Genomic DNA, 11,555 nt, shown 5'->3' on the forward strand with positions numbered 1-11,555 from the left:
TGAGAGATTTTGTAAAGCATTGTTTGAATATTTAAAGCAATGTTTTATGGATCCGTCGTACTACTGCAGTTCGCCTTATTTGTAATCCTGTCCTCAAATGTAATATTTTGCTGATCTGTCATTTTTTGGAGCATTTTTAACTGACATCTACCTGTTATTTTAACTATATTGTTATGAACTTACTCAAATTTTGTTAACTGCAAATGTTAAGTACAAATGTAATGTGTCAAATTACATAAATATAGCCTGTGTTCTGATTTTTTCAAAGAAAAATAATTTGGTACGTAATGTGTTAAAGGATCAACCATGAGGGAATGGCCTTTTGGTCAGTATGTTTTAATTATTTAAAAGTAAAATACATGTATATTTTGGAAAGGGGATATTTTTTTAAATACTGATTTATTCTTTGTGTAATTATGGTTGGTTAAAGTGGGGTTTTTATTAATTAAGACCAATAAAATAATTAAAGCTTTTTTTTTAACATTTAATAATCTTCTGTTTTTGTTTTGTTACTTGTAAACCATTAACATATTAAGATTTTATAATGCATATGGACTGGAATTGCAAGAGATGCTAAAATGAAGAAAAAAAAATGAAGAAAGAAAATATAAATATATTTAACTATGAATCTAGACCTGAAAAACTAAACCCAGTGATTAATTCCAGAGCTCCCCAAGAACCATTTGTATTAGCTAATGCTGGTGAAGAAGGCACACACACTAAAGAATGCTTTATTACAGTTCATAGCTCAAATGCTGAGTGGTTAAAAGTGGGTATGAAATTAATACAATACAAATACATGTAGGAGTTACATGTTCCAATTTATTATTATTTTGATTGAAAAATATTTTATTTCTTAGATTCCTCAAATGCTTTGAAAATCATGTATAAAGCAAGGTAACAATAAAAAAAACAAAAAAAAAAAAACATTTTGTCATTGTACTGGTTTGTAACAATCATTTCCCCTCCATTTGTACAGGAAATGCTTTTCAAAAGAAGTACTGTATTTGTTAATTGTGGAACTATACAAACTTACTTTGTACACTGTGAAACCAATCATTCAATTAACTTCAAAGATTTAAGATTTAACCTAGAAAAAAAAAAAAACAAAACAGCTTTTTATCTTTCAAAAAATGTAGCATTGTGCAGTGCAGGGTTTGGTCGTTGTAATTGAGCAGATCTCAGATTATTGTGAATTGCATTCTCATCTGCTTTTTAAAACCGGAGAATGCACCAAATCACAGGAGTGGTTCGGATACTCAAGTATCGTTTACCAAGCTCTAGATTAATTCCATTGTACGTTAACTAAATTGAATATGTACCATATTAGTGACTAGGAAACAACTATGTCAGATGTATTAGAATTGGAAATCGGATAAAAAAAATCATAAAACCATAATGAGCTTTTTCAGTTGTAAATGTTGTTTCCCAGCTTCAATCTATAGCTAATGTCTGCAGTGCTTTCAGATTTAAGGCTTGCAAAATTCTGTCGTCTGTTCTTTGACTCTCAAATTTGACAGCTCAAATGTAGATGTCGATATTATCCAAAAGGATTCAAGACGTGCCAGCACACAAGGCACATTATACAACTGCCGATGTAAGGGGTTATGGACGTGATCCTGGTAGTAAAAATGCAATGTGTTGGGGGTAATATTCAACAAAACCCGCTTCCTTTGTTAAACAAGGTTTCATACACCGGATAACACAGCCCCTTCCCCCAAAGAGAGGATGATGCTGCAACGTCATGCGCTTGTTTCACTTTCTTGTACTTGAGACAAGTTGACAGTGGAATGAGCTCGACATCCATCAGACATACAAAGATCACAACTTCCAGTTTGAAAGTGAATGGGATTAAGCAGTTTAAGAGGAGAAACAGTGCAAAATACAGAGCGACTAATTGACTCGTTTGTAATTAAAGTTTTTTTTTTTTTAATGCAAGATACTGTAAAATTGTTCTTTTAATAGTTCTGCATCCGTGTCTTGCGTATTCTGAACATCCACTGAAGTTGCGGTGTGAGAGGTAAGACAATTCTGTTGTCTGTGATCTTAACGCCTGTTTTCACATTTTAATACTTTTTTCAGTTTGATGTTTACTATTACATTAATTAAAAAAAAAAAGACCAATACCTAAAAGCGACTTGACATAAGATTGTGCACTTTTATCACTTTTTATCACTTTAAAAAAAAAGATTCAGTATGATCTTATATTGTCTAAACAAGGAGATAAAAAAGTAAATGTGGTCGTGCTTCCATTAACATACACATAGACGTAGCTTACAGATTTAACTTTGCTTCTTACTGTTTGCTTTACTTGTTGCTGACATTTTGCTCTTTTTTTGTCTGTTTTAACAATTGATAACTTGAATAAGTATTATTGCTGTTAATTTGAAGGCATAGCCTTAAAAAGTATGTTTGTGTATCATTTGGCACTGTACTTTGATATGAAGGGAAGTGCTAGTCTGTTGCTTGTTGTAATGATGTGAATGTGTTATCTAATGTTTTCACAGTTGCTTTATTTTACAAGGTGTGTGGGTGGTGGGCCAACTAATGAACCTTTTCCATAAAAAGTAACATTATTTATACACACAATGAATACGCATTTTAGATACCTGAAACTAATTATTGTCAGGAAACAGTACAGTAGGCTACAAGTAATCATAAATAAAATGGGCCTGAGGCGCTGTCAGTCATCTTTCCAAATAAACAGATTTATTTGAACAACATGACCATTCCTCCTCAGAACTGCATGACATCGCTGTTTTTAAAAATGGCAGTGTGTATTTGTACTTGGTATATTAGTTAAAAATGTGGTCTTCGTTCTAAAATATAATTGGAAATATGCTTACGTCTTGGCTTGGATAGAACTAGAAATACAAGACCAACAAAAGGTTGATATTGTGTACTCGGCACTTGTTGATTTTGATTGTCAAAATGCAGCCCTCCATTGTTATTTAATTAGGTGACAATCCAAAGGTAGGCCAGGTGGTCCAAATAAATTAAATATAAAATGGCCAACATAGATTACAACATAGAGTTCAGTGGTGGCCTGTCAAAGAGCAATCTCTGATCTATTTTGATGTCAATTATTTATTTATTCTGTATCTGACAAACTTTGGTGTAAATGATATACTCCCAACCATCACTTTTCATGTACATAACCCAGTCCTTACAAGTTCTACACTGTTGTAAGTTGCACAAGTAATTAGGGGAAAGTCCCCTCTTCTGTTTTTCAGAAGCTTCTTTGTGTCTCTTGTTTTCTTCATGCAGCTGTCGTTAATGTTGTTGGCCTTTTAAAAAAACGGGTGCATCCGTTAAACAGTGTTTACATGGAACCCCTTAGACACAATTACTCAAAAACAAAGAGAGGAAGTTACATTTGGAAACAGCTTAACTGAGAAATTCTAAGCAGTCAACGATGACCATTAATTATGATTGTTAGAAGATATTACCAATTACCAGTATTTTGTATCATTTCATTTTATTACGTTTATGACCTAATCATTATTAAGTTACTCTTGGTAAACAGAAAATTACAGATACTCATTGTACCTCATTCATTATTTCTTTTTTAATATGAGTATATTTACTGCTAAATTAGGAACACTTTCTGTCACCCAACTAATAATAAAGAAAACAATATAGATATGTTGGTTGCACTTTATATTACAGATATTATATTACAGATCTTTTAGAATTATGTATGACTTATTCAACTAATTAACTGTATATAATTTTCTGTATAACTATGCATTTCCATGTCTCTTAACCCAAGGGCAAGAAAATATAAATATTTCTCTTTCTTCAGCCCTGATGTTAAACTAGTGGCAGGGTTATTATAAAGCCCAAATACTGTAGGCTGCTGGCAGTAGTAGGTTCTTTCATCAAAATGTAAATAGTATTAAATTCAAGATTACAGTGCCTAAAAATAGACTCAAAATAAAGTTCATCTACATTTACTGTAAACTATCTTTTATTTGTGTGACATTAATTTAGTCTGGACTTGCAATGCCTCTTTAATGGCTAAATTAAATGGTTGCTAAAAAAAGAAAAAAAAAGTTTGTCAAAACAGATTAGAACTGCTGTATAAAACTCACACCTTTTTATAACAAGTTTTATATCCATCCGTTAGGGTTCTAACAACCAGGAGGGAAGCCAAGACAGGCGTGATGCGCTGTTCAATTTAAATTCGATTAGGTCAGAACATGACAGGTACAAACAACAATCCAAACAGGACCTTTCAGAAAAACAAAAGGCATTTGTTTAGTAAATACTGATAGCCAAGAATCATGGCCTTATTTTTTGTACTCTACAGTAGATCAAATGTTGCTTTATTGAATAGTTTGAGCACCATCTTTATAGCAGTAAATGGACACACCAATGATATTCCCCAAAGGCCCACAGTAATGGGCCCAAGATAGAGCCTTGAGGAACCGCACACTTAAAGTCAACAGCAGAAGGCAAAATGTTAAGTTTCATGCTTACAGTATGCATCAGTCCTGTCTTCCACCATGTATCCAAGACAGAACACAATACTGAGAAATGCCTTCAAAGGCCTCTTTGTTACTTAAGAAATACTTAGCATTTTGTGACCCCTTTGTTGTACAAGTGAGTTAGAATTAAGAAATTGTTTTAGATGTATTTTAAAGATAATGTTTAATGTAATGTTAAGGAAGTCTTCCTTAAATTTTATTGTATCTTCTAGAGATGTTTTTTTTTTTTTAAATAACAAGATTGTGAATATATGAATTTATTACCAGTTTCAAATTATTTTACAAATAAGATACAGGACAATAGTATGATAAGAAACCTGAATAGATAGTATAGCTATAGATAGGGAAGTGGTAAGTTATCTTAATTTTACCACGTTATTTTGTTAACCAACAACCAATGTCCATCCTTAAACCAAAGGTGCAAAATTAAGCAATAACGTGTTTTTAAGTGTAAGTGTACGAGGAGGTCAATATTCTGAATTCTAATAAACAACAAGGCCTGCCGAGCTTTTGATTTCTGTAGTGTATAAAAAGGAACTAGTTTAAGAAAAAAATAAAAAATAAATTCCATCACAACAACAGCTGTGCAGATTACCACAGAAAAGAACAAAGAAAAAAGCAAAAATGTCTCGGAGGTAAACATTTAAAACAAACGGCAGGCCTCGTCTTTTATTAGAATTCTGAATGTTTATCCCCCTGCACACTCCACTTAAAAACAAACAGTCGCTTAAAAATAAACCACCACCATTTTTTTTTTTCATTTCTTATTTTTTTAATTAAAAATAACAGGTATTTTTTTTCCAGTGCTCATGAGCAGCACTGTGTGCCTATTATCCATGTGTTGTTGTCTTAAAACAAGTTCAGGCAAATTGAGTTCAGAAGCAAGTTCAGTCAAACAAATTAGTTCTTTCAACCACTTCTCCAAATACATACTAACTCATGATGTGGGTAGGGTTAGGGGGGGTTTATAGGTGAAGTAGCCAGGGGCTTTTAGTCTCTGAAAATGATTGGAAACCACCATCTTTACCCAGCTATCACTAAAACTAAATGTTCAAATAAAGGAACTCTGTAATATCAAATGGTCAGAAACTAGACTGAACAATTAGATGCCAAGACAGTTTTGAAGCCACCAAGAACTGGCATCACATAGGAAGTATTGGGTCAGATTGAGAGATAGGGTTTCCAGTGCGCACAAGTGCTCCTTTTTTGTTATTATTTATATAGATAGCAACTGGTGGTGAAATGAGCAGACTTTGCTGATTTAATACTACATCACAAGGTATTTTTTTGGTTTTAAAATCTGAATTCGTAATGGAATTATGTTAAACGTCTGTATGAGCTGGGCCCTTGTAGCACATCTGTTGCATGTCACAATGTGTTGCACAAGTCTGCAGGATCGTCATGCCCTTGCTTGCAACACTGTGGTCAGTGCGGCCATTGTGTTAAGGTATAATCCCACAATTATCACTTACTATTTTACCTTTTATGAAATTACAGAGAGCCTACTGATTTCCCAAAAGTGTTCCTGAACAGTTGCATGCAGCTCTTACGCGTCACATGACCACATGCATTTGTATACATTGAAGACTAGGAGATTTTTTAATTGTGCTCATATTTAGATTTCTGTTTTTGCTGCTCACTGTATATGTAACTTAGTCAACTTAATTATGTCTGTTTACATATGGTTACTCTAGAAACACTTTACATTTTGATAAAACTGTCTGAGGACATTTAGAATCGCGTTCAACTTGTCCAGGACCAAGGAATCGGACACAGCCATTGTTTTGTTAAAGTTACATTTTAGATAAAAATCCCCTTCATCAGTTTATTTGGTCCTAGTAGAGAAAAGTTGTGCTTTTCAATCATTACCCCCCTTACGATTCATACTTTCAAAATGTATACCTTAAAGAGTAAGTAGAGTGATGATAGTGTTACACAGCCCCACATGCTGCTACAACTGTTTAAATAATGTACCTGTCATTTTTCTTTACATTGTTAACATTCTGACAACTTTTTAAAATGGCTGCGCCAGTGCACTGAGGTTTGAGATATACTGCAGGAAGATCGATTTAAAAAAAACAAAACATAACAAGTGCTCTGGCTTTTTTTTTCAATACCACATCATGGATCGTTACTGCTGTGTTCCCTGTTTGACAATGTGGGCAATAATCCTTACACTGTCAGTGTACTAGAGCGGACATTTTGAAAAGAGCTTTGAAACAGATTTTGAAGGTAAAAGTGTAAAAAATTGTCAGGATGTTAACAATTAAAAGAAAAATTATGGGTCCATTATTTAAACAGTTGTAGCAACACAGGGGGGCGTGTAACGGTATATTTGTTGGAACCCCTCTACATACTCTTTAAGCAAACCTGTATAAACTGGTGGTGTTATCATTAGGTGAGCCATGGAAGGAACACATTTCCACACATGGGGGTTAACATAAAAGCTAGCTCTGTCGGTCACCATGGACCCTCACTGTTTTGGTGTCTGATTTAATTTTTTTATAAGCCTAAAGAAAGTAAAACCGGTACTAGTTTACCTTATCATAATGACTGTATACAGCTTTGAGTTAGAGAGAATCCCACCTAAAGGATGGAATAAATGAATAATAATTCCTGTGTTTTGCTGACGCATGTTTCCTGGATGTTCACCACATCCTTAACTGGGATACATAACTGGCTGCTTCAAAACAAGTCATTGAATAATATCATTGAAAATTGACCGGAGAAGTTAGATGGTTCGTTGTGTGAAGTTTCACACAATCACAGTACTTGTTTGCGGGCAGAGTGAGGGCTTCCTATAAATGATCATTCAAATAGAATGACTTGCTGTACAGTTGTGGCCAAGTTTTGCATCACCCTATAAATTCTGCTTCATGAAGTTGAATGAAACCTGCTGAATAATGTTACGTTAACATATTGAATTAAAAACCGCTTTGTAGTTTTTCATATACTTAACAAAAAACAGAAACTTTTTAAAAAAACGGTCATTTCGAAATCTAACATGAAATACTGTACTACTGTTATGGATTCCGGTAGATTGCTGCCATATTATTTTGTAGTTTTTTGATAACATGAATATTTTTTTTTTTTAAATTATGTCTCAATCCTAAAATTCTTGGTGATGCAAAACTTTTGGCCACAGATGTACACGTGTGTTTTAAAAATGGAAGTAGAAGTTAATTCTGTTGAACTTTAAAATGAATCGATACCCAGGTTTTCTGTTTTTGAATATTTTTGTAGGTGGCATGTAGGAGGATTGTGAGTTAACGTGATGCATATTAAAAAAACCCTCAACACTTTAGCAGGAAACAAGTTGAGAACCATATTCCGGTTATCTTTGTTAAACAAGGTGATTGAAGTTAAACTTGTCATTCCAGTTGCTGAATCAAATGAAGACATACAAGACCATATTCACAAATTTTAAGGGCTGTTTTAAGAAATGGCTTCTCTCAGATCAAACTGCCATGCTTGTTTTTAACAGTTGTAAAAAAAGCTTCATGAATGGCAAACTTTATTTATCTAATTAATTAAAGTACTCCTTAAACGTTTTTAAACATGGTCCCCAATCTGGACTGCATTATCATCTTCCACCAGTTATTAACATATTGATATGTTTGTTTTTACTTTTGTCTCTGATAGAATCAAGATTCAGTGTATGAAGAAACATTTGTGGATGTGTTAAGTGGCTGCTATTTTAACGAGTACAAGGATTTGACGTTCTGCAGAGAAGGAAGTCAAAACAGGCGACATTTTTTTTTTTCGGTAACAGACAGAAGTCTCATGATTGTTGAAGGCTTATCTGCCCTGTGAGACACTGTGCCATCGGCACTATCGGGAAAAATGAACTCCATTAAGTGTGTCCTGGTGGGTGACACTGCAGTAGGGAAGACGGCCCTGTTGGTGCGATTCACCAGTGAAACTTTTCCAGATTTATACAAGCCTACAGTGTACGAGAACACAGGTGTGGAAGTCTTCATGGACGGAATACAAATCAGTCTGGGGCTGTGGGATACCGCAGGGAATGACGCCTTTAAAGGAATCCGTCCGCTGTCATTCCAGCAGGCTGATGTGGTTCTGATTTGCTACTCTGTGACTAACCATACCTCATTTGTGAGCATTCGGAACAAGTGGATCAATGAGATCAGGAGCTACCTGCCCAAAACCCCAGTGCTGGTGGTGGCTACCCAGACAGACCAGCGGGAAATGGGACCAAACCGCGCCTCCTGCATCACCCCCGCCGACGGCAAGAGACTGGCTCGTGATATCAAAGCCAAAGGCTACTTGGAGTGCTCCGCACTCAGCAACAGAGGGGTGCAGCAGGTTTTTGAATGTGCTGTTCGCACTGCAGTCAACCAAGCCAAAAAACAGACCAGAAGGAAGCTTTTTGACATACACCAGTGTAAAATATCTTAAAGTTACCCGTTTGTTTCAGCTACTGAAAATAATAAAACTGGCCTTTTTTGAAGATAGGCACATGCCAATTTATTTTCACTTATATTGTGGGCTAATTCACTTTGAGATCTGGAAATGTATACACAGACAGTGAACAAGAGGTGTTCAGCTAATGAATTCTATGGACATTCAGTATTTGGTTCTATAATTTATTAATCAAACTTGTAGCTTCTATTTAATTTATATACACCTTTGGTTTCACAACTACAGTATGTATCAGTGCAAACTATGTATTTACATTACACATGTAAAGCTGAGGATAGTGACATTTTGCATCAAGTTTTATGTACTTTGTTGAAATTTTGTTAATAGGAATAACAGCACTAGCATGTGTGATATAGTGCAAACTAATTTACCTGGCAATGTTACTTTTTTTGTTTTATAATTTTTAATAGTAATAATCATTAAAAAAAAAACTTAAATAAACTCGAATAGAAAAAATAGCTTATTACTATCATGACAGGGTGGCTGGGTGGACAGAGACTCGGAGACAGTAAAACTGCAGTTTAAGCGTTGCTGCGCGGGTTTATTAATCAAAAATAAGAAAACAAAACACAGCTCACAGAGCAAAATAAAGGTTTTAACAAAACAATCACATACCAAAAGAATGAACAAACAGAGGAACCCTCACCCAAGCAGTGCTATCACGGTGAGGTTTTCAAACAAACATTTCAGTTGCATATCTCTCTCTTAAGTTGCTTTTGTGCATTTTCATTTGCAGGTGAACTGTGACATTAGGGCCTTACCAAGCACTATAGTCTGCAATTCAGAATACTGACTTTGGATACTGTTTTAATCAGTGCTTGAACTGGAAAAAAATAAATAAAAAAGTGGTGGGTACTCACAGTACTCACAGTACTCTCAGACAGACAGTCTTCTCAGTCAGTCAGTCAGTCAGTCAGTCAGTCAGTCAGTCAGTCTCTCTCTCTCTCTCTCTCTCTCTCTCTCTCTCTCTCTCTCTCTCTCTCTCTCTCTCTCTCTCTCTCTGCTCTTTAGCTCCCTTAAATGCCATGTGGCCAGGGTTGATTGAGAACTAATAATTCAATCAACACCTGGCTACATTCTGCACATGTATTTTGCAGGGATAGGAATTAACCCTATCCCTGCCAACCACCACCACAAATACACCCAAGACAACCAGGGCTGGAATCCTAATTTCCAGCCCTGCCATATCTAACACACACTTTCATATTTACAGATTATTTACCCATGCAGGGCTTCTGCCCTGCCACAACTATATATTCTGAGTCCATGCATGTTTAAATGTTAACATGTGATTTCAGGGGCTGCTGTACATTTTTCCATTAATAGAATTTAAATACAGTGGAAAAGGTTTCAATGTTTTTTTTTATATACATGAACATTAAAAAAGCTAACAACAGTAGAAGAGATAACAGTCTATGCAACTCATGAAAAATGTTACACACTACTTTGCTTCGTCAGCATGACTCGCATAATCAAACTAAATCTTTTGACTGAGGTTTTGCTACTAATTCAACAGGAAGTTTATCCAAAACTGTGAAAGTAAAAAGGGAAACATAATTTAATGTAAAGAGCTGATGAAGTTATTTAGCTACAAAGCAGTTAAAAGAACCTGCAATAGGTATTTTGCTGTTGTTCAAAATCTTCAGCAGATTTCTAATTTCAGCATTCAGTTTTACTTCCCCTTCAAGCTTTTTTTACAGTATTTTTTGCAATGGAATGCATTTATTTCCAATGTTTTCATTTTTTCTCCATCTCTTTCTTTATCTCTTTTTGAGAGTTCTAGACTATTTAAAAATTATAGAACACTCCTCACTCAACCACTCCTAGAATTGGAAAAAAAAGTATTTGTGTGAGTTAGTTATACGAAACAAGCAACACATGCTTAGTACTTGTATTTAAAGTGTGTTTGTCTTGAGGACCAGGGAAGTAAATGCTCTCTCTAAAGCATCATCTTTGTATTGTTTTTTTTTTAATTTTTCTTCAATTCTCTATGTAAAACGGACAGTACAATTATGCCTGAAAGAAATACTAGGGCTATGCAGTTGGTCAGTTTATTAATATACATTAACTAGAAGTAATTAATAAATGATTACCCGAAATTGATTCTGCCCTGCATGGAGTCCTGCATATTCATGGTTTTTTCAACAGTTATTGTATTTTAAAATTGTAATTAGTCAAGTAGGGTGCAGCAGCCAAAAGAGATCCCCTTTCCTTGATAGCTACCACATTTCTTTACCTGTCAGAAAAGGAAGTATTACAGTTACAAGTTACTGAAAAATCTAATCCGTTTACAATAATGTGTTACATTACATTACTGTCCCTTTCCATCTTTGTCATTCAAGAGGTTAAAAATGTAAGAAAAATCACCTTTTTGAGAGCATCACCACAACAGTGCCGGTAGACTCCCATATGTAATTTAATCCCATATGCTAGCTTTATTAATCAGCAAGGGATTACATTAAAATTAAACTTTAAAAATGCTTTCTCGTGAAACAAATATTAATGTATTGGACATTATGCCACTCAGATTGTCAGTTCTATATTTCAGCCTGTTAATGTTGGATATATGCTGATAAATGGTTTATTAGCTGTGGAACGTGTATTGAGTAGATGTAATGTCTGATA

At 34.7% G+C, this 11,555-nt stretch overlaps 1 protein-coding gene across 1 annotated transcript; it reads left to right on the forward strand.

Moving 5' to 3' along the window:
* Positions 1-1,752: 1,752 nt before the first annotated feature.
* Positions 1,753-9,828, forward strand: LOC121324014 (rho-related GTP-binding protein RhoH-like). Its single transcript, XM_041265397.1, has 2 exons — positions 1,753-2,020; positions 8,133-9,828. Exon 2 carries the CDS (start codon positions 8,334-8,336, stop codon positions 8,904-8,906), a length of 573 nt encoding a protein of 190 aa, XP_041121331.1. The 5' UTR covers positions 1,753-2,020; positions 8,133-8,333; the 3' UTR covers positions 8,907-9,828.
* Positions 9,829-11,555: the final 1,727 nt, after the last annotated feature.

The sequence above is a fragment of the Polyodon spathula genome, chromosome 1 (genome assembly GCF_017654505.1).
Source record: "Polyodon spathula isolate WHYD16114869_AA chromosome 1, ASM1765450v1, whole genome shotgun sequence".
Taxonomy (NCBI): Eukaryota; Metazoa; Chordata; class Actinopteri; order Acipenseriformes; family Polyodontidae; genus Polyodon; species Polyodon spathula.

Coding starts and splice junctions, on each gene's coding strand:
- LOC121324014 (XM_041265397.1), top strand. CDS start 8,334: ATGAACTCCATTAAGTGTGTCCTGGTGGGTGACACTGCAGTAGGGAAG.